Source organism: Columba livia, chromosome 7 (assembly GCF_036013475.1).
Source record: "Columba livia isolate bColLiv1 breed racing homer chromosome 7, bColLiv1.pat.W.v2, whole genome shotgun sequence".
Lineage (NCBI taxonomy): Eukaryota > Metazoa > Chordata > Aves > Columbiformes > Columbidae > Columba > Columba livia.
In genome coordinates this window covers 25,416,145-25,438,824 of record NC_088608.1, presented here as the reverse complement: position 1 = coordinate 25,438,824, position 22,680 = coordinate 25,416,145, and the positions used below count along the sequence as shown (strand labels likewise).

Below are 22,680 nucleotides of genomic sequence, written 5' to 3'. Positions count from 1 at the left end.
CTAGATCACTTCATATAACAGTCTTGACTCAGAGAATATTACATTTTGTGTGTTTCAGAGAAGTATGAAATACATAGAGAGTATATTATTCTTTATATAATTCTATATTCCTTATATCCTTCAGGGAATGAAAAAAGGTATTTGATTGATAATAACAACATTATAGCTCCAAGAGCCATAAGTTGTAGAAATGTTGTGTGGTAGAATGTATGGAGTCTTTGCAAATGTTAGCAGTGTCCTTACTGGTGACTTGGTCAAGAGCTTTAATTCGACACTAAGGGAGGGAAGAAGCGAACAACCTTAAACTTCCTTGATATCCATCAGTAAATTATGATTTCTTAAGCGTTCATACTATTTCTCAGCAAAGAAAGGAAATTTTAGTTTAACTTTAGTTTTATTTAATAAAAAGAGCTTTTTCTTAAAAATAGTATCAAATAAGGTTATTGGTCTTGCCAGTAGCAAATGGACTGATGTTTTACAATCATGGAACTTATCACAGTAATCTACCCAATTTGTTACACAATACAACACTCTAGTCACCTGTATAAGCTTACTTTAGCTTTTCGTTACTTTGGTAAAAATTACATAGATATAATATAGAATCTGGTTCATAACAGAACAAAGTTTATTATACATATATTTTAGTAGCCTGAAAGAGAAGGAAGAAACATAAGAAGGTCTTTGTGCTGTTTTCTATTAAAACTAAAATTTATTGCATATTTACTTTTGACCAGATTTATCATCTCATTTATCACTTGTTAAAGCTTGGAAATCAGTACTGACTGTAGTAATCAGGACATAAATTAGATGCAGGATTTTTCTGAAATTGCAAGCCAAGATTTTGGACCTTGTAGTTTTCAAGAGATCATACACAAATTCGATATTCAGAAAGCACTGAGCACTCATTCGCTGCATGTTGCATTCTTACGTGTGAAAAAATGATAAACCTTACCCTTACCTTTGGTGGCTTGAATGGATAGTCAGATGAAAATGTGATATCCAGGAAAAAAACGCCTCCTTCATATACAGAACCTGGAGGTCCTAGTATAGTTGATCTCCATTCATAAATGTTATCTCCTTTAGGACCAGCACTGTGTAGAAAAAGAGGAGAGAGAAAGAAAGAGTCAGGTGTACCTTTGAGAGGCATTTGATGGATTTCCTTCTACATTATTTTCATTTAATACAAACCACTTGCCCATCTCTGAAATGTGCCTAATTTCCAACTGTTTTCAGTGGGCTCAGTGTTTTAAAGAGGCACAAAAGCTGGGCACACCACCGTCCCTTTGCATCAAAACAGACTGCCCGTGAACTACTGGACTGTCACTGTCAAACATAACCCAGACCTGCTTTCTCGAGTATGTGGTTGCTCTGAGCATCTACATCATGCCCTTCCAGTGACATCATATCCATACACAAAAGGAGTTGTAAATCTTGACCACATTCATCTTCTCCAGGCATTAAACGGATCATACTTTCATAAAAAATTTTACTTACGTGTATATTGATACACATTTATTGCTGCTTGTTTCACAGGCTAGAGCGAAACGTTACAGCCTTTGGCAGGAAAAGAAAACTGGGGATGGGAGAGACAGAATCAAGTAACCTGGAGGTGAGCTTCTTACAGCACTGTCAATCCAAATAACTGTTTTCTTCAGGATATATCTGTGCTATGCCTCCAGGCAATCAGCATTCAGACTACTAGCCAAAACCAGTTTATTTTAAGAAGTCCAATACTGAACACATTTCTCACTAGGGGAAAGGTTATTGTGTAATTAATTATTAAAGCTTTGAAAGAAGGGATCATGAACAAGCATTTTCTCGACTTCTGAAACATCATACTTAATGCTATATTACACAGTAACCATCTGACCTCACCAAAAAAAAAAAAAAAAATCAAAGCACAATCTTATTTCTGTGAGTCTCAGAGCAGAAACTAACCTAACCTTCTGCAAGAGGTCCTAAATCTGAATAGCTCAGATCCAGACTGACTGCTATGGAAAACAACCCCACTGAGCTCACGCAGGCATGGTGTATTTATCACTTCTATGCAGACAAGTCAATAACATAGCTCTGTAAAAGACCTTTTCAATTCTCCCCACCTCAGCAGCCTCCAAGGCACCACCTACACCTGGCAGACACACGGTGAAGTGTCGTCATCCTTCTCCCTCTGTGGTCCCCAGGAACAGGCACTGAGGACTGTTCTATGGGATTGCACATGAAGCAAGCAACAGGGGACGGCACTGAGCTGTAGTCATGGAGTTTGTGGTTTCTGGCATTGCTCAACACTCCGAGGAGTCTCCCTACAAGTTCTCCAAGTGTTAAAGCTCTTCTCATGTCATGTCACCTCATGTATTTGCCATATATACATCTGTAGTCTGCAACATGGCATGTTGGACATTCATCCTTGTTATGCAGCCAAGCATGTGGAGAAACTCATCAGAGAAGAGGAAGACGAACAGTCTGCACTACACATCTGCAATTCCTACACCAAAAATTTAGTTATTTTTACATTAAGATCATATTTGAGAAACAACCAAAAGCTGATTTTAATTATGAACTCCTTTTCAATTCATAACTTCCCAACATGTTTTTTATTTTGTGGCCACTTCATGTACCAAATGTTTAAACTGTGGCAGGCCTTTCATTAACAGGACAAAATAATCATGGATTTTGGCTGACATCCTATTTAATTAAAAACAAAAAATCATTTGATGGAGCTGTAGCTATTTTCCCACTTCCAAAATGAAAGCAGGTCACAATGATATGCTGGCCTCTAGAGCACAGCTAACAAAGAAAAATTAGAAGTGCTGTCAAAATAAAGTTTAGGTCTAAAATTACAAACTTAACCTTTCTATTTGCAATGCATACACGAAAGTGGAAGAAAAACAGTAGATAAATTTTAGGAAAAAAAGGGAAATCCAGAGGCAAGCAGGTCCATTTCTGATGATGTAATGAACTGTTCATACCCTCAGTCACTCCAGAAGATAATTCCATTCATGCTCTCTAAAAAGCAATTAGTGTAAGAACTGAAAATATTGGGGCAATAATGACAATATTTAAAACCCACACAGGCCACTGAAATGTTTTAATTAATTCTTGACATCCATCAAGCTTACAGCTAATTAGTATTGTGCTTGGAAACCAAATTTCTATGGAGCAATTCAATTTCAGCATTAGATGTCCTAATGACTGTTTTATAGTTTAATGCAGAGGTTAGCGCTCTTGCCTTATGTGTCAGGTAGCTTTCTTTCATACACCTCTAACAGCTGGATGCAATTCAATCAGATTAATGAAAGAGCTGAATTAAACTAGTGACATATTTCAGCCCAGTGAATCAGTCACAATTAAGCGCGTCGCCAGTCCAGTGCCAAACTATCAGGTAATCTGTCCCCAAGTCAGAGCAAGGGCATCTCCCAGCCAGCAGCCACAAGCTATATGCCATAACTCTCTGCCTAGTACTGTCTATTGTCCTCTTCTACACTACCCCTAGCAATACATAAAAAGATGGGGCTACAACATGAAAAGGGGAACCCCTAGCCTTGTGAAAGGAGAATTTGCTGTGTTTGAAAAACCGCCTACGGCTGAGAAAAGATTGCTGGAATGTCAAAAGTAACACAAAGCTGTAACAATAATTGCACTCAGATAAAGGAGAAAATTGTTAAATTGAACAATTTCATTACACTTGATTAAGGCTTGTGAAATTTCTATTTAACAGCTGAAGCGGTGTCTTACTTCCAGTGGTGTAAAAGATATCCCTGCTTCATTAGCAACACGAAAATCCCCACAATTGCTGCATTATTGGTGTGAGGAGACACAAGATTAAAGAGCAGAGACAGAACATCACACTTGGCTTTCTACCACCTGTGTATTTCCAGTGGGGATCACCCTCAGCCAGCCATATCCTGCTTTATCTTTTGTATAAATACCAAGGTAATAATTTTTGGAAGTAAACAAGTCCACGCTGAGGCTCAGCGAAACAAACCAGATCTATCCAGGACAATCTCGGTCTCTGCAGTGATTTCTCCAAGGACAGGCGGTGGGGTTACACTTGCTTGGACGACTGCAGAGAAGAGCAGAAAGCGCAGCTGTGCCTCACGCAACACCTCAGTTGTGCACCCAGCTGCAAGCAAGTGCCAGGGCTGCTGCCGTCACTGCCTTCGCCTCCATCACCGCAGAGCATCGCTTGGCGCTGCTGAAAGCCACGGGGAGGGAACTGCACAGAGGACAGCAACAAACCTGCACTGAAAACTGGGAATGAGGAAGCTTCACTCTGTTTGAAATTTTCTATTTCAGTGATATACCCAGAAGAAATATTCTTCTCCTTCTGTTGGGTGCTGAAGAGGCTGGCATAGGAGGTGCTTCTAGGTTGTACTCAAGCTCTCTATTCCCAGAAGTTCTCCTGCTATTCAAGAGACTGACTCTCCTATTGCAAGCACAGGCTTCAAGCATCTTGCTCTAAACCTTGAGAGCTGTGGTGAGTGACAGCCTAGGAATCTCTCTTGCTGCCTGCCAAACTGGACAGAAAACCCCAGGCAGAGCATGACAACGGGGAATTTCCATGGTTTTCTTCCCTCTCCTTTTTTCACCACTGAAAGTCTCAGCTCCTTCTGAGTCCCCGACAAGGAATACAAGTGGACACAAAATCCTCCTCTGTTCTGTCCTTTAAAACATAAAATCTTGATAGAGCAATAGATTTGATGACAGCTTCAGTGTTTTTGGCTACACAGCATACATGTGCAGTTCATCGCCACCAGACTGCTGCCCTCCTAAATTAGCTTAGAGAACATCACAAGTTCAGCAAAGGCATCAGAAGCATATTCTCAATAAAAGACCCACTTAATTATTTTTTTAAATATGGACTAAAAAAATCTCAGACAAAATAACAAAGCAAATTAATTGAAATAACATAATATTATTTGCAATATGAAGTGGTTTTTACTTCATACATAAAAGCTGGATTGATTTTATAATAAATAAACTAGGTAAAGTGACAGAATAAAGTTAATTGGCTACATCTGCTTCCTAAGCAAATATCCATTATGCCACCTCACTGAGGGAGATATACGTGATTCAGATAAGACAAAGGATTTACAACCACACTATCCCAGCTAGTCTGCTGAACAGATTTATTTTACAAGTGTGACTTCAGATGGTGAATTTAAGACATGAGGTTAAACTCTAGGAGCCCATGGGGTCACACCAGGTCCTTTAAACCTAGCTCTGCTGAACTCTGGCTCTCAGGTTTCATGAAGATGAAGAACAGCTTTTCCAGCAGAATGTTATGGGCATTCACACGGATGCAGTGGAATTCACACCAGCAAGAAGTCTGACAGACTCCTTACACATGGTTACGGAAATCAGAATTCAGCATTTGTTACTGTTCACTCAATCAAAATGCATTAAAGCTGCCCATATGGAACTAGCTGCAGGATGAAAAACTAGGACAAGAAATTTCCTATCTACATGATGCTAGTAGCATGCTGCTTTATGCACTAGCTAAATGTGTTTCTCCTGACGGCAGCACTTCTCTGAAACATGGGGCTCTAAATTTGGTGACAGAATGCAACTTCATAGTAGTGATATTGTGATAATTAAGAAGCAAAAGGGTGAAGGAAAATGTAATTTAGCTAGATTTGATGTTAACTCTGTGTTATACTTTATTACAAGAAACAGTTTGGGTCTGTAATAGGATACAACTGAGAGGCAAAAAAATAATCTGTTTTTTAGGAAGCTTCCAACAGTGGAGTCTGTCAGAGTCTAAGACGGTCTCATGAGAAATGTCATTGGTACCATAAAACTAAAGGTACTGGTCTATGTCCCAATATGCCCATGGGTGGTGCCTACACAGCACAGCTTTACCTGGTGGAATATTTTCCTACATTCTCCTTTCAAAGGCCCACCCTTAGGTCTGACACCCAGGCAGCTATCACAAGGGCAGCTAAAAAACCAAATGGGGTACCTGGAGTGGGAGTTACATGAGGAAAGAGCCCCCTCCACCCTCCTCAAGCTTTTATCTCAAGTAAAATTTCCAAAGCTCTTCACAGACTGTCACAATGGTACAATGGTAATTTTACAGCGATGTAAGTGAAGACAATGCATTAAGGAAAGAGTAAGATATCTCTTGTTTTTTCTTAATTCCACCAAAAGTACTAAGGAAAGGAAGAATTTCTGCCCTTTAGTATGTTCCACAACCTTGTGCTTGAAAAATCCACTGCATAAAGCTACACAGGGAGTTTTGCAAATTCCACAACACAGCTTCAGAAATTGAGTTCTACAAATCCTGCTGCAAGAAAGGCCCTCAGCATGTTACCAGCACGAAAGGCTTTGTTTTTGCACAGCAAGGTCTCAGCTAAAGCTGTTGGATGATGATCTGGTTCAGCACCGTGGCTCATAGGGCTGTCACAGATCCTCCCAGCACACCCAGCTCAGGCGAATACACAGGTCCCACCTATAGCGAGTCTGCCTGCCTCAGCATCTGAGCTGGATGAACTCAGGTCCAGCAGAAGGAGAAAGCCCCAGGCTCAGGTAACTTCAAGTTATTGCAGAGGTGGGGACTCATATCTCCCACGTGGGGAATCTAGTGTGGATTCTGATGTCTGCACCTCAGACTTTGCAGACAATCAGGGTAGGTAGAGATCAGCAACTTTCTGAAGCACAAGGGGCACTTAAATACTTCCTGATACCAAGGTTCTCCATCTCCCTCTGGTTACACTGACTTTTCACTGACTGCATGGGGAACTTGGCTCCTAACTCAAGCCTCTAGGCTCAGTACTTTAGAAAATCCTCCTCACCATCCAGGCAGTGAGAAAGGCTTGTCTAGCTCTGTATTCACAAGCTACCTTGTAGAACACAGGCTTTTTGTCTAGGCATAAACACTGTCATGCTGCTGGTAATTAACAACACCAAACCAAACAAACACAAACAAACTAACCAAAAACCAAAAAACCTTGCAAGGCACCAAAGGATCTCTGTCTGGTAAAAGGTGGCTGAGATTTAGTTCAGTGTTACTTTGTGAAGTCTGGAGAGAGCACAAATCACATACCAGTAGTTGTATTTTAATGTTAAACGTGGGAATGGAAAGATCCTCGGGTTATTCTCCTGCTTGGATATTTTCAGCATTTTGAAGAAAGTTTACCCATTACCTTTTTTCTTAATCCTCTCTTCCCAGTTGTGGAGGTGCTCTTGCATTTTTGGTTACAGAGCACCAGGAAATGAAAATTAAAAGACATACATTTGTGGCTTTGGTTCAATGACCTTTAAAAAAACAAGAAGCATGGACAGAAATTTCCATTTTCTTTATTTTTCAATGTCTCATTTACAGGGCTTTCTGCAGCACTTATTCTCTGCACGGGTGCCTAAGCACCCTGATTGCAGAATCTGGGTAGTCTGTCATCTAGATACAGAAAGCATACTGGTTGCACTCGCAAAAGCCTCAAGTATAGCTGTAATTTTTGGATTATAGCATTCTTCTAGGATTGGACACATGTGGGTTGTCTACAGCAATATATGAAAACGCTTTTTGATAAGGTAGTCACTATTATTAAGGTGCCCAGGTTATGTGCAATTTCTTACAAAGAAAAGTTTCAGTCTATTGTGTTCTTTATATAGCTACAACTGTTATTATTTTACCTGCCACTGAACAACCTGCTACATCTGTCTGCTGAAAAAGGTTATTTACTGCTTCTAGCAGATCCACAGAGGCTCTGTGTAACTGAGGATACACGGAGTCTAGTTCACTGTACAAACCTTTGCTGTTGTCACTTCTTTATAGTGTATCATGGCCTTAAGACTGAAATCTAGAAATTACTGCTGAAAAAAAAAACCCAACAGCCTATTTTTAAGTCATGAATCTCCTGCTAATTCAGCTGGTTGTAAAGCACTGCAGGACTTGTGCCTGAGGCCATGGGTCGACACAACAGTAAATCCAACTTGAGAGCTCCTCCTCCCACATCAAAAGCAGCACGGGTACTCAAAGCAAAGTGCTGATCCAGCGCAAACTGACTTGGCCAAACCCTACACGTTCCAAAAACGTCAATGGATTAGCTTTGTAACACCAGGCTTTATGCTTAATCAGGTGCCATTTGTCCTCCTGCAGCGAGCACCAAAAGGGCATAAACTTCAGATTGCATAGTCCAGCTTAGTAACATAATCATGTGGCCGTATTTGGTTCATGTCAAATTGTACCATTAGGGGAATCAAACTGAGTGCGGATCTGTAATTAATCACCCTGAAGAGAAAGATGTCAGATTGTAGTGTTTTAGGCGATTAAAACCTTCAGCGCTAAACTTGCCATTAGTAGAAGAATATACACTATTGTTACTAAAGGAAGCTGAGTAATAAATTATCTGATAATTCCATCAAAGCTGTAATATGTAGATAACCCAAGTAATGTACTTTGGAAAGCTGATAGTTTTTCCACTGCCAAAAGCCCCATTAGATTAGTTCATTGCTACAATAGCTTAACTTTATTTTCCTCTTTGTATTCCTGCTATTTCCTGGGACCTTTCTTGCTGCTCTTAGAAGTCTGCTCAGGTTCTCTCCATCTTCCAGAACAACCACAGCCAGTTAGGGAGGCAGAATTCCTGTAATTTTTCTTTTGAAAAATAACTAACCTCAGAACATAGTTCGCTAACTTACAACAGAAAAACTAAATTTAAATCAGGTAACAAAACATGTCAGATTGTTTCTGTCTATGCTCTTGAGGGAGGAGTTGTAAATACACACTACACAGGAAATAGATAAAAAGTTTACCAAACATGAATTGATTTTGAAAACACGAGAAGCCACAGGACTCACAGGCATTAAGAAAGTTTGTGCTCAATGTCTGGTTTATTTTAAATATCCTGCAATCTGCATAGAAGTCCCTCTCACATGCCTACACTACAGAAACTATCCATACTCCCTATTAAGGCACAGAACAGGACAGTCAGTAAAGGGAAGCATTTCTTGCCACTTTGCCCCGTGTTCATATTAACAAACCTGTAATTTAGGATACACGACCAGCTCCCTGCCATCAGTGTTGAAACAGTAGTAGTATAGTAGAAAAACATGTGCTATTTTCTTGGTGGTGGTATAAAACTCAATTTATACTAAAGCCAAATCACTTCTTCAAATAAATTTGTCAACCAGATATACAGTTCACATCTTCCTTCCACTCAAAATTACTGATGAATTTCTGTTTAGTAAACGTGGCAAATTTTTCTTTTCTTCCATGAGAAAGGATCCTCAACCCCCTAACAAAAAAAAAAAACCCTCATTTGGGATATATGCATATTTTCTTTTTCAATATGTTTTGGCCTCCATACTGATGCCAGCAATCTATACTGAAAGAATTACACAGTACCTGAGAAACGGTGCAGCTTTAGTTTAACGTGTCTGCCCACACATACACAAATGGAGGCACTCAGACACCAGATTGTTGGCCCAGCATCATCCAGAACACGTGTGCTGTGGAGTAGGACTGCAGTGTAAATCTCTCAAACCCCAGGCCATCACCTTACTCACCTTACTGAGATCACACTATTAGTTGTTCACTCAATAGTTCTGTGGCACCCATGTGTTTTAGACATCAGTTACCTCCATCATTCACTGCAAAATCTTCATGTCAAAAAGATAAGTGACACTGAGAAATCCAGTTTAGAGTTCCCTACCAATATTTTCAATGACACTTTCAACATCAACAAAGAAAATCTATTATTCCCAACATCCTTTATGCACACACTTTGGATGCAGGAAGAAAGAACAATTAAAACAATTAATTTCACTAAAGGATCTAATTAATCTAAAAATACAACTGGCTTTAAAACTGTAGTAAACTTATAAAGATTAATGCCTAGGAACAATAACTGGGCAATTTTCAACAGACTAAGCCTGCAAGTCAACTAGAGCTGTTCAAATGAAGTCCCCAGCAGTCAATCTACCCAAAGTACCTAAACATTAGGCAATTTAAAATACTGACCAAAGTATTAAAAATATGTTCCGCTGCTCTGTGGATTCTGTTTTGTTTTTTAAGGAACCCATCTTCAACCAAAAACTGAAAGGAACTCCACCTATGAACACAGTGCTTTTCAAGACAGAAAACACATCCGTGAATTAGAGAATCGGAACAGTCTGACAATTCAAGCCCAACGTCAGACCCCGTGATTAAACTTGTGAATGGTGGTAATGTTGTGGAAAAACTTTTTTTCTAATATTGTAAAAGGAGAAAGTGCAGCTTAGTGAACACACTTTATTCAAGGACTTCATGAAGGATCATGAGCGAGAGAATTGCTGGGAAGTCACCTTCACTGGAACGTGGGTGTGCCCACCTGTCAAGAAGATGAACACCTAAGGTGCCTTGTGCTACCACAGTGGAACCTCCTCCTCCAGGACATCCAGGATTGGGCTTCTCCACCACTTTGCAGCAATATAGCTAAAAGTTGCCTTTCCTCCAACTGTAAAAAATCAGCTTTCAACTTCAGCAACAGAGTTACAGCTTGCCCACACCGAGATGGGAAAAAGACAAAAACAGTTGGCCTGCCTCCATTAAAGCACTTTCATACTCTGGATAAGAAGAACCTACTTAGGGATTTAATGATATGATACATGCATATTAGTTTCATACTTTTAATTGTTTCATACTAACTTCTTGAATGTTTCCCTGGAGCAAGTACTGAACACTTTCCCTGAAAAGAAGTCTATGTTGTCATCTTCTAAGTCAGTTCTCAGTTCAGTATTCCTCGCCTTCTAGCATGGGCTTTCTTCCAAATAGAATTCTGTTATTACTTTTAAATACTTCCTCCTCTTGCCTCCATCCATTCCCACATCACACTGTACAGCCTAACAAAACAGAAAATGCTGCACCAGAGCTCCCTGTGTTGGATGCCTAACCCGAAGCCATAAAAGTCTGATGGAAATCTTTCTAACTAGTATTTCTCAAAAATAAAATTGACCTTTCTCAGTTCATACACAAAGGCCTTCCACACCTCTGCATGATTTCTCAAGTCCGGCTCCTTTCTGAACATGGCTGAGGTCTCTACATGGCTTTTGTCACCAGCTGCTTCGTCTGAATTGAAAAAAAGTCAGCTGTTTTGAAGGGGTCTGAATCTGGTTAGTCAAAAACCAAAACCCTGTTCAACCTAACAGTCCAATGATCAGAAGTCCTGTCTTTAGTCGTGTTCCCCCACTGGTTAACAACATTTCTTACACTGAGGATTGTTTAAATACGATTTTCATTTTTTCACAAGAATTATGGTCTGAAATGATCACGGGAGCTCTGGCTACAGGCTTTAAACTCTGCTTCAAGCAAAATAATGACAAGCTTCACATTCAGTGGAGAGCATGAGTTTATAACTGTTCTCAATTTTTATATATTTAATCTATTATTTTATATTAGATTTTTTACCTTTGTACTTTTAACAACAAAACAATTACGCAAATCAGCTTTTGCCAATCTGAGCATATAAAGCAAACCTCTGGGGCATAACACATTCCAGTAGACCTGAGCGCAAGGTGATGGGTGCTGTCCCACAACCAGTTAACCCAGCACAACCAGTTGTAGAGTGACCCAACTGATGAGCAGCAGCTGTCCTGTACTGAGCACAAGGCAGACTCGATTCAGGTGCTAAACCATTAGCCCAACAATGTACATTTCACTAGTTGAATATAACAGTTTGGAGAGTTTCAAAACAAAAGCAGCTGAGGATAGGAGTCTGTTTTGTATAATGCAGAACTGGAGACAGCTGAAGCAACACTTGGTACACAGTAGATGCAAATGTAACTTGTGTATTAAAAGCATTAAAAACCCCCATGAATACCGGCTTTAGTTCAAAAAGCACAGCAATTCAAAGGAATGGAGAAAGCATCATGCATGCAAATAAACAGAAATCAATGTCTGATATGAGATCATTTTACTCCACAAAAGTGTACTACGCTGAAGAAAAATGTGAAAATAATAACCATTCCAGGGGGAAAAAAAGTCAATAAATATCTAAGGAAACAAGTCTCACTCAGTAAAATCTGTTTATTGAAAAAACAGCTCCAGCCCAACTATTGCTCCCTCTAACAATGTTAATCTAACAAGTAACTTCCAAACGAACGTTCTGCATGGAGACAGCTGCAGCACGTGGAGCAGAAGCTGCCTGGGTGAGCCAGGGAGAGGGGCTTCACACCCTCCTCTAAGGCAGCTGCCACCACTAAGGATGAGCTAGGAAAGCAGTGACCTGCACAGAGCTTTGCTGTAGACCTTGGACCACTGGTACCGGTAGACTAAGATACACTGTAGCTTCACCTTTTTACACCTCTGTCTGCTCAGAACTGTAATTGGAAAGGATAAATTCCCCCCTGCCAGCGGCAACTCAGGCTACTGAAGGCAGCTGTTGGAAGTGGCAGTTCCTGCCTGCGGTAGGACACAGCAACTCAGGCCTTGGGCAAAGCAGAAGCACATGGACAGCACTGGCCTCCTCCTGGGCGCTAAGTCCTGCTTCCCCATAGATCAGGTTGCAGCACCAGTTGCACAACATTCAGGAATTAGATACTGCTACAACATGGACACAGAACGGCTGTAACCTCAAGAAAAGAAGCCTCAGGCTCTGTATGGTTTTTATTTGAGACTGTAAGCATGATTTACCAGTGCAAAGAATAAACTTAATTACTACCGCTGCAAAATTCATTGGGTTATATACAAATTAAGTACAATCTCTTCCAACATGTCTTAATACTATATACTGATACATAACTCTACTTCCTTCATATTCTCAGTCAGTCATAATTTAGTGAATTCCATTAACATTAACCACACATTTGCAATCTAGGAAAAATAATGTTATTTCTGATAACTAATCTAAATGAAGCTCTTTCTTTGCTGTAAATGCCTCATTTTAAAGTACAGCACTGCTAGAATAATTGAGACAGGCTCCCTGCTCATTTACTTAACAGATTCAGAGCTGAAAGAATAAGCATTTTTACTAGCAGTTAGCCTGCTGGGACTGATTACTGATGTTTAGATTATTAAATACTTGTAATGACAACAACTAAAAAGTAGTGGTAAATGTATCATTTTTATCTTAAACATTTTTACTGAAAGTGTCTAAGACAAAATGAATATTCTATTTTAGAAACAGAATAATAAGTATGACAGGGCAGCTAACTTGCAAAAAGTGACTGTATAGGTAAGGGACAGAACAGGGTACAGAAGCCGAGTCTCCCAAATCTCTGAGAAATAACTAAAGCACCAGGTCCCAGCCATGCCTATTCAGTGCTTGAAGGCTCAGACGCCTGAACATCAGGAACCACACAAACACACCTTATCTTATAATCAGGGTGTGGAAAAGGGCTCCCAAGAGACAACTTACACAACAAATCCAAACGGAAACTTTTTTCTTGTTGAAATCTTCCTTAATGAGTTTTAAAAAATAGTGCTGGAAAATAACAGTAGTTACAGTAGTAATAGTAATAATAATGATAATAATAATGAAAGGATGAAGCTCTGTGGCCTGGCTCTGGGTCCCTTGCACCCAAGCACACTGTTGTCACTCCCTGGGGAAGGTTCCTGATGAGGCACCCTGCTCCAACACCTGTCCCCAGCATCCCGGGCATTTTGGGCCAGACAGAGGGAGGTGACTCCAGCCAGTCACACTCCAGCGACCCACAGCTGCTGCGCAGTCCCCGGGAAACACAGCAGCTGATGTGGGGTGCACTGGCAGACTGGCCCAGGTGGGGAAACTCACTCATAAACAGCTCTTTGGTAGCTCGTTCCCCCTCCCCAACTGCACCGAGCAAGTGCCAGCAGAGGAGACAGTCCCGCCATGGGAAAGATGCTGGGCAGGTTTTTGTAGGAGGTAGTTTTCCAAAGAGGTACCTAGAGACTCTTCAATAGCCCACTGATAATTTGCGAACACAAAGATCTTGCTGTTCCAGGTTACGCTTCAACTCCCCCCCTGCTCCCCCTCCAGTGCAAGCAGCAGCAGCTTTCCCAGGGCAGGACTCCATAGGAGCTGGAAGCTAATTACCAGATGTCTTGTAAATCTTTCCAATGTGCACAACTACATCCAGTTTGTAATGCTTAACATCAGCTCTTTTGGAACCTTTTCATCCTTATTTTTGTGTAACAAATTCTCAACAAGCCAGGAGTTCTTTGTTCCCTCCTAATAAAACAACCTAAAATGTTAACAGTTCAGCATGAAACTAATGAACTAAATGCACTTTTCTGGAGATCTGAGCAGAAGTACACAGGCATTTCCAGATTTATGTGAAAATTTATTAATTCTGGAAAAAGTGTTTTGGGCTGCTTCTTTAAAATAACTTTAGAACTAAAAAAATTCATATAAATGATGGTTGTAAATTATTTATATGTTTTGCCAAACAGATGGCTACTCAAATGCTGTGCTTATTGAGGATGACTTAAATGAAAATCTTAAAGGAGGCTGAAAAGAGATGAGGATCAACTCAGATGTTTCCTTGGATGCAACTGCTCTGTCCACAACATTTGATTTTGAATAACTGCCAGTGGCAATGTAGAGTTATTCTGCAGAGCGTTGGGCATCCAAGTCTACAATTTACAAGCATGGAAATGATGTTGAATTGCCTCCTCTTGGTGGATATAGTGAAAAAGATGAAGAGTGAAGAGTTAGTCAGTTTAATATTTCTGCTCCTGCAGTACTGCTGACACAGGAGACTGTCAGTTCTCCCTGACCTGTTTCAGTGGGATCCATACCAAGAAACCATATGGATTTAGTATAAGACAGGAATACAGACCCACACTCACATGAATACTCCAGCTGAGGGAGCTGGGAGAGGTTGGAACCACCCCAGAAGAAGGCTGGTAACATCTCCGTAGGTGCAGCTAACTGCAAAGTGAATACCTGACCATGACATGACATGACTGTGCTATGGAAGCAAAGATGACTCTAAACTACCTGGGAAACATGTCTTATGCCCAGGGCCAAGAGGAATGGGTGACATATAGCCTTTTGCTTTGACATATAGCGGGAATGTCCTGTTTAACATCAAAGTTGCTTTATTTAAACTTCTTTGGCCAAAAGAAACAAAACAAGAACATTTACCTCAGGCAAAACACTCCAGCTGCTGGATGCCACCTGCTCTGGGAAGACTGTCATGACTAAACTGGAAGCAGTACCTTCACTTCTATTCTGTACAAATTCTACCCTGTGGATGCTGCAGATTACGTGGTGTAAAAATAAATAACCTTTGCCAGCGCTCAGTATTAAATGTATTTAGATGCACGCATATTGGATGATAAGCCTAAAATACACTGTACTTCTTGGTAGCTGAAGACCATCTGCTAAAAGTAGCACCTTTCCCCCCTGCAAAATACTAACTTAAGTACCTAAAATATTGTTCTCAGCAGATTATATTCCCAAAAGCATTCAGGAAACGTCAAGTTTACAGGAACTGCCACTACAGAAGGAGCAGCTATGCCTCAAACCAAGTGACACTTAAATCACAATCTTCATTTGAGCTGCTGTTGCAAGCAAACACTGGTATTAACTACAAAACCTACAAAAAACTTAAAAAAAAAAAAAGTGGCAAACATATAATTAGTGGCTGTGTTCACATGTGCACAGCTATCCAGGAGGACCATGGTTACATGAAGTTCCCATTTTGGCAGGCTCAGAATGACATGATCCCTCCATCCCTGGTACAGCCACAGCTCCCAAGCAGCAAAACTCTGTGAGAGAGAACCAGACCTTTCTACCATGTTACAAACCTCATGCCTTCTGAAGAAAGGAAGAAAGACGCCTCATTCATTCAAAAAGAATTCGGGACAACAGGGTAGAAGAGTTGGCCCCATTTACAGAAGGGCAAGTGTAGAACCTGAAAGGTAGAGCTGCTCCTGAACTGCATGAGTGGGATGAACCTGAAGCCCATGTGCATATGCCATACGGGAGCCAAAAGTCAAGTGGTAAGGCAGCAACAGTGTTTTTTTTTTTCCAATCAGACTAAAAGCAATAAACTGTTCAAAATATATTCTAGGAATGAAAGTACTGCAAAATCTGGTACTATTCTCCTACTGTAAGTCAATGGTAAAGTGATGACACCAGTATTTTCTATCAGACTTTTTCCACATGCTTTTCTTCAAGATTCAAGAACAGTCACTCTTGTCAGCTCTAAGGAGCCCACCATAAGTTTAAAGATAAAAAAAAGATTGACGCTGTTCTCCTCCAAGGCACTAGGCTCCCCAGAATGCCTTAAACACTTATGAGTGCTTCTTTTCTTTAAATGTTAACAAATTTCAGTCATTATTACAGCAATTTTATGAGTGTGGCTTTGTGAAAAGATAAATCTCCTAACATGCTCTCAGTCAATCTACAGCACTTCTATGCACCTCTCGAACACTTCAGAGCAGGCACATCCCTTTAACGATCTGCCCTGGAGAGACCTACAGCACCCGGCACGACCTCATTAACCACAGGCTCATCTGAGCTCTGGGAGAAGCAACAGTCCACATTAATACGAGGCACTAAACCATCAAAGATATAAAGACAGTGCTTAGCAATATGAAGTGGGGCATATCATGATTATATGCTTGATGATGCTCCATCACTTTCTTCTTTCCATTTTTAAAGCTTTATATATATTCTGCAGATTGGCATTTCTGTGATTCTCAGATCAAGTTAGTGGCTATGCCAAGTTTTCCTACAAGCAAGAATTACATTAGTCACACATCAACTGCCTACACACTCATAAACTAATCCACTCAGCTCAATCATACTGCAGTTACAAATCCCAACCAGACCTGAAGTCCGATGGGGAGAACTTTGTGGAGCACAGAAAAGGGTGAACGCGCTGGGCTCTGGGGAGTAAGTGCCACCAGGACACACCTCGGACACCCAAGCACCCTCCCCTCTCTGGTTTGGAGCAGAGAAGAGCCATCTCTCAAATACTGGGGCACTGAAAATCTCTAATGCTCTGAAGGTCAAGCTCCACCTCAAATCCATTTAAAAGCCAGGAGGCAATTTTGTTGGCACTTCCAACAAAGTGCTGCCTAACAAACAGGCAGTGGCTGGATTTTAGTTTCTGAGCAGCCTCCAGGCACATCTGCAAGCAGTACAGTCACAGCACAAGGTGAAGCAGGTACAGATAAGGGCCAAGTTCAAAACAACACAGTACACTCAATATGCCAAGCACAAATAAACTACACGTAGTTGTCTATTTCGCACCAGGGAGCACCCAACAGAAAAATAAATCCCAACTTTCAAACGCCGACTTTCCTTCACCTTTATCTACTCGCTGTTTGATTAATTTTGACAAGTTAGGTCCACAAAACTAATGTACTGCTTCTGCAGACTGTATGTTTCCAAACTCCTCATAGTTCACATTTTCAAGCTCTTCTACACCTTCCCACTCCTTCCCATCCACAACCTCCCTTCAGGAATGCAAGGGAAGTCTGTGTCTTCCGCTAAAATCTCAGCCAGCAGAGACCAACCGCGGTTCCCCCAGAATGCGCCTGCCTTTGCTCCACCTCTCTCCCTCCATCCGGCTCAGCCAAATGCCTACAAACCACTCTCAAACCCATCTTCTTTCTCTTCCCTTGAATATGTCCCTAGTACCACTTCAAACTGCTACTCTTCTTAGAATGAAAACAATCTCCATCTCATGAAGGCAGAATTCCTTTTCCTTGACAATCTCACACACTCAAAGAAGAAATATTAATTATAAATGACATAGTTATCTGCCTCATATCTATTGAAAATATTCATTAGATGGACAGACAGCAATATCTAAGTATCTTTCACCACGACTGATTTCAACACAGATTGAATTATTCACCTTAGACTCATATTCAAACTGGAGAAGTTTTGTTTATAAAACTTTTCTTCCAAGCACGCCTGAGATAAGCACATAACAACCAGAAATTACTGAAAACTAGAGTATTTTTCTTCCTGGATTTCTAGTCAAATGAATGCAATGATCCTCTTTGTTCATGATAAAATAATTCTTAATTGGTTTATGTCTGTTACATAATAAGGTAGAAATATTCTATCATGTTTTTACTATAAACTAAGTCTAAAGAGGATGATGAGCTGCCTCTAGCTGTTTGACTGTTAATCTCTAACAATTTTATTGAGGCAAATCCGCTATAGTTACCTGAAATACTTTGATCTGTTAACAGTGCCTATATTTCTACAGTCAACATTTATTTCTCCTTAAAAGTCTTTCTTTTTAATCTGGAAGTATTTCAATAGTGAAAAATGGAAATAGAAAAGGAAAATGACAAGTAAATATTAGAGATTGATTAAATATTCATAAACTAAATGCTGAATTCAAAGACTTTAATTCTAAACTCTCCTCTAAGTTCCTGAAGTTCCCTTTAACACCTGACTATACACTCTATCTGACATAATTTTTCACAACTTTAGAGCCACTACCTCTAGAGATAAACACTTTCTATCTGTAACCTATAAAGCAAATTGGTTGTACCCAGCTTCCTGCTAAGCGAAAATACCAAAATACCAGAGAACACTCATGGCTCGTAGGCTGAGCCAAGTTCACCACTAACATATCCCCTGAAACAGCCATATAGAAGACTGCCCCACCGCTACAGGGAATTACATGTTATATCATTATTAACATTGACAGAAAAGAAAAAATCTTGGAGAATGGTGTTTTGTTTTTTTTTTCTAGAAAAGACATCAAATCAATGCCAGTGTTAAAACAGAAGAATTATGTAAATATAAAAGAAAGAAAACATTACTGCACAAGTTTGTATGAAAACAGACAAAAAAAGCACCATCAATTTGCAAAACAACAGTAATTTAAAGGGACTGCACAGTATAGAATGGTTGTATGTACAGTTTTGGAGATACCGCAAGAAGTCTGCTTAGCATAAAAAATGCGTATGTATAAACATTCAGATTTGCAATTCTTTTACACTTGGGCATTTGAAATGTTATCCAAGCAACAGCAGCAGCAGCTGCTTTCCTTCTGTCCTTAGCACTCTGAATCCTCTTTTTTTTGTAAGGAAGCCGAAAAATGGTGAGGCATAAAAAACCCTCTGACTTCTTCAGAGTAAACTTCTTCAGCCAAACAGTCTGGGAGTTTGCTTGCTTGCTCTCAGTCCCCTGACAATTACACTTCATACACCAGTCAAGCACAAGACTGTTTCCCTGCCTCCTCCTTTCTTCCAGCTACATGACACTGCTGTTACTTTTCTGCAACTTGTCAATAATTGTCAATACTCAAATATCCACAAAAAAGACAGGGGATTGAATAATTTATTCTGCAGACCTTCAAGAGTGAGAACAACTTTCACCTGTAAAGAAATCATCTTATCTTCCCTCTATCTCAATAAATTAAAAAGTCCTTTTTTTTTTAAATTATTTTTTCCTACTTTGGAACATGTAAACAGAAACATTTGCTTTAGTTTTCTCAAACACTTTATTTTGACTTTAGCTGAGGACTCGGATTCAAAATTTGTCTGTGTTACTGAAGAAGAAAAAAAATGATCCCAGCAGTGGCACATCTAACCTTAAGCCAGTTGTCCCTGATGGACAAATGAAGTTATTGATCAGCCTGAGGCCAGATATCCCAGTCTCACAGCACAGAAATGCCCCCAGAAGACAGATTAGCAAAAGCACCCAAAAATCAGTTAAAACCAACAAAAAATTCTCAGGGACTTCTGCACAGATACTGAATCACGCCTGAAACCTTCAAGAATGAACAGGTTCCAGCAGCAGAAACAAGCAACTAGTAAGAAGCAAGAGCAGCAGAAAACCACCAGCACGTGGTGCACAGAAACAATCTGAATTAATATTAAAGCTGCTTTTTCCCAAACCTCACCTCAGAGCTACCACGTTGCTCTGCTCTGGGAACACATGCCACACCAGGGGCTGTGGGAGACACGAGCTGGCATCGGCCATGGTGACTCCATGGATGAAGCCTGGAAAAAAGCCAGCTCACCTCGGAGTGCAGCATCAGTCACTTCCCCACCAGGCATAAGACACGTAACACCGAGGAGAAGCTGAAGCTGCGTATCCAGCGTTTATTGATTTGGGCAGTGCCCTCCTCCAGAACTGAGAGTTTTCAAAGTCAAACACCACCTCCAGACTTGGACGGATCTCACAGTTGTTGTAACAACAAAAACCCAACAACAAAAGATCAGAAAGATCCAATGCCCCAAAACTGAACTCTCAGACTCTATGTGGTTGTTTTTTTAAAATCACGCTTTCCTCAGAAACACCAAAAATAAAGTCTGCTAAGGTAGGGAGTAATTTGCTTCCTTGATGAAGCAAACCAGACTATGTCAGCAGACTCGCTGCATCCCAAGGAATTGTCATCAAACTAAGGTGCTTGCACAGGACTTTAAAGAAAGAAAGGTCTGGCTTGAAGGGAGTCGGTAGTGTTCCCTCAGCACAGGGGGCCTGCCCCCCTGTATGTCCTGCACTGAAAAGACAGACAAGGTGCCCTGTAGTAGACCCCTTACTGCTCTTAGATGGGAACACCTGTTAGAGGAGAGGTTACAGATGTCTTTGTCCTGGCAGAAGTACTGCACACACAGCAAAAAGTGACACCAAGTCTGAAATTTGATGCCAAGACAACATTCGACTTCTTTTCTGCATGCTGACGCAACATTAACTTTTGAAGCCTAATTATGATCATTGAAATTTCAATAAACTCACTCCACTGTTGAACAACAAACTGAAACATGTTATCAGGCAGGGATTTGTTCAGAGCCACCAAGGATACATTTGGCACATCCCACTCTGTTCATTTCAGTGGGGCTGTTCCAGAACAAACACACATTCAGAAAAATTTAAATAATCTGGAGCAGCTGGATGCAATCTTTGTTCTTATTTAGGAGAGCAGTGTTCAAAAGCATGTCCAAAAATGAACCAAAAGCCGCGTGCTCAGGTCCAGACTGAGAGGGGAAATTCACATGACCGCTGAGGAGCTGCCAGCCATGGGAACTGGGGACAGGAGTGGAGAGGTGAGGACAGGACCACTTTCCTGGTGGTTACAGCAAGTCAGACAGCATTTCAGTCTTATAATCTGGGAAACATTACAAATGTTAGCAGGGAGGGGTCAACTAAAAGGAGCCTTGAAATTATAAAGGGGATCAACATAATGCACAGTATTACCTTCTGTTGCTAAAGAGATAGAGTTTGTGTTGGCTGCAATTATTTTAGAAACATCCCATGCAGAACTTACTGCAGGAGGATTTTCTATTCTCCCATTTCCTGAAGATTTACCAGAGACCTCAACTAGTTCTCAGGGAACCAGAGGGATCTAGATGGAAGAGCTGGTTTCTCACAACCAGCCACTGCCTTTGTCACTCTGATGAGCAGGTTTAGCTCTTGAGCTGTGAATGGCTTTTAGCTGCAAATCCAAGGTGCAAGAGGGCAGGAGAGAGGCAACAAAGACCAATGAAGACCCAAAACTCAGGACATTTTTCTATTTAAATGCCTTCTGGATAGAAATGAAAGAGGCAGAAAATATATCAGCAAAGCTATTTTAATTTGTAGCTTTTCACAGGATGTATGCAGGGTGCATAGCAGTTAGTACATTTAGTTGGTATTGGAAATATTTTGCTGGAATTAGCTATGCAGACCATTATTAAAATGAACAAGTGTACTCAGCCCCTTTGACCAAGGGGCTTGACTAGTGTCACTGAAGTTAATGGAGTTGCTTTATACCAACACAATGATATTTTAGACAGTGAGAAATGCTAGTAAGAACTAATTTACTTAATTCAAAATTAAAAACCAAACCAAAACAGAAACTTGCACTTTTATCTATAAACGTATAATAAAAGTACGAAGAATATGTCAATGTATAGTTAATTAATTCACATTAATAATTAACATTTAACAATTAACAATAATTAACATTAATAATGTATAGCCAATGAATAGTGTAGCTAATGAATTAATAAACACTGTAAAAAGAGGCAATAAAACTGAAAATGAAACAGACCTCCAGTACTTCAGATAAAAATTGATTTACAGTTTTTCCAGATTTAACACTTGTTTTACAGAACAGTATCTCTCAGAACCTCTACAATCTCTCCAAACAAAATACAAAATCTCTTAGAATAAGATACAATCTCTTAGTAAAAGATACAAAATCTCTTCAGGTTAAGTCACTGCTCTTTTGAGCAAAGACAAAACCCACAGTCCTATTATCTGGGTTTCTTGGTAAACAAGTTAGATCCACAGCTGCAGCTCCTGTGTTACACACGCCTGTGACAACCGCTGGTATGTTGCTCAAGCAGTGCTCAAGCACACACTTCTCTAACAGTTAAGCAATCTCTCCCAAAATAAACACATCTTTTCTGTTATCAGAAGCCATAAAGCGGTTGAAGAGCCTTGAAATGATCTTTTCATTAGTTTGAGATGCTTAAGCATCTCAGTACTGAAACGTCCCATATAAGCTTTATGAGACAGGAAGAATATAAATCCTACTCTCCTATTCCCTTAATGAGAATGCCTAATAAAAATGTAAACTAATTCTCTTGGCTGCCACTATCCTGTCTACTGAATGAAATCTTCCTTTTCACCCTCATATATATATATATATTATATATATATATAAAACTTTAAAGCTACAATATCAGTATGGCTGTTTGAGATTACTCATCCAATGCCACAAGCTGGCACTAGTTTATTAAATTCCCTTATTTCTTCTTTTACTTTTCATTTTGCCTTGTCTGAGGCCAGACAGGATCACTCCCCTGTTAGCAAA

At 40.1% G+C, this 22,680-nt stretch overlaps 1 protein-coding gene across 2 annotated transcripts in view; it reads right to left on the bottom strand.

The window, feature by feature from the left end:
* The window catches only part of UBE2E3 (ubiquitin conjugating enzyme E2 E3), a 58,623-nt gene that overhangs the window by 4,539 nt on the left and 31,404 nt on the right, over positions 1–22,680 (bottom strand). For both annotated transcript variants that reach the window (XM_065068893.1, XM_065068892.1), the window contains one exon: positions 959–1,091. In XM_065068893.1, the coding sequence (XP_064924965.1) occupies positions 959–1,091 (133 nt within the window). The remainder of the gene's footprint in view (positions 1–958; positions 1,092–22,680) is intronic.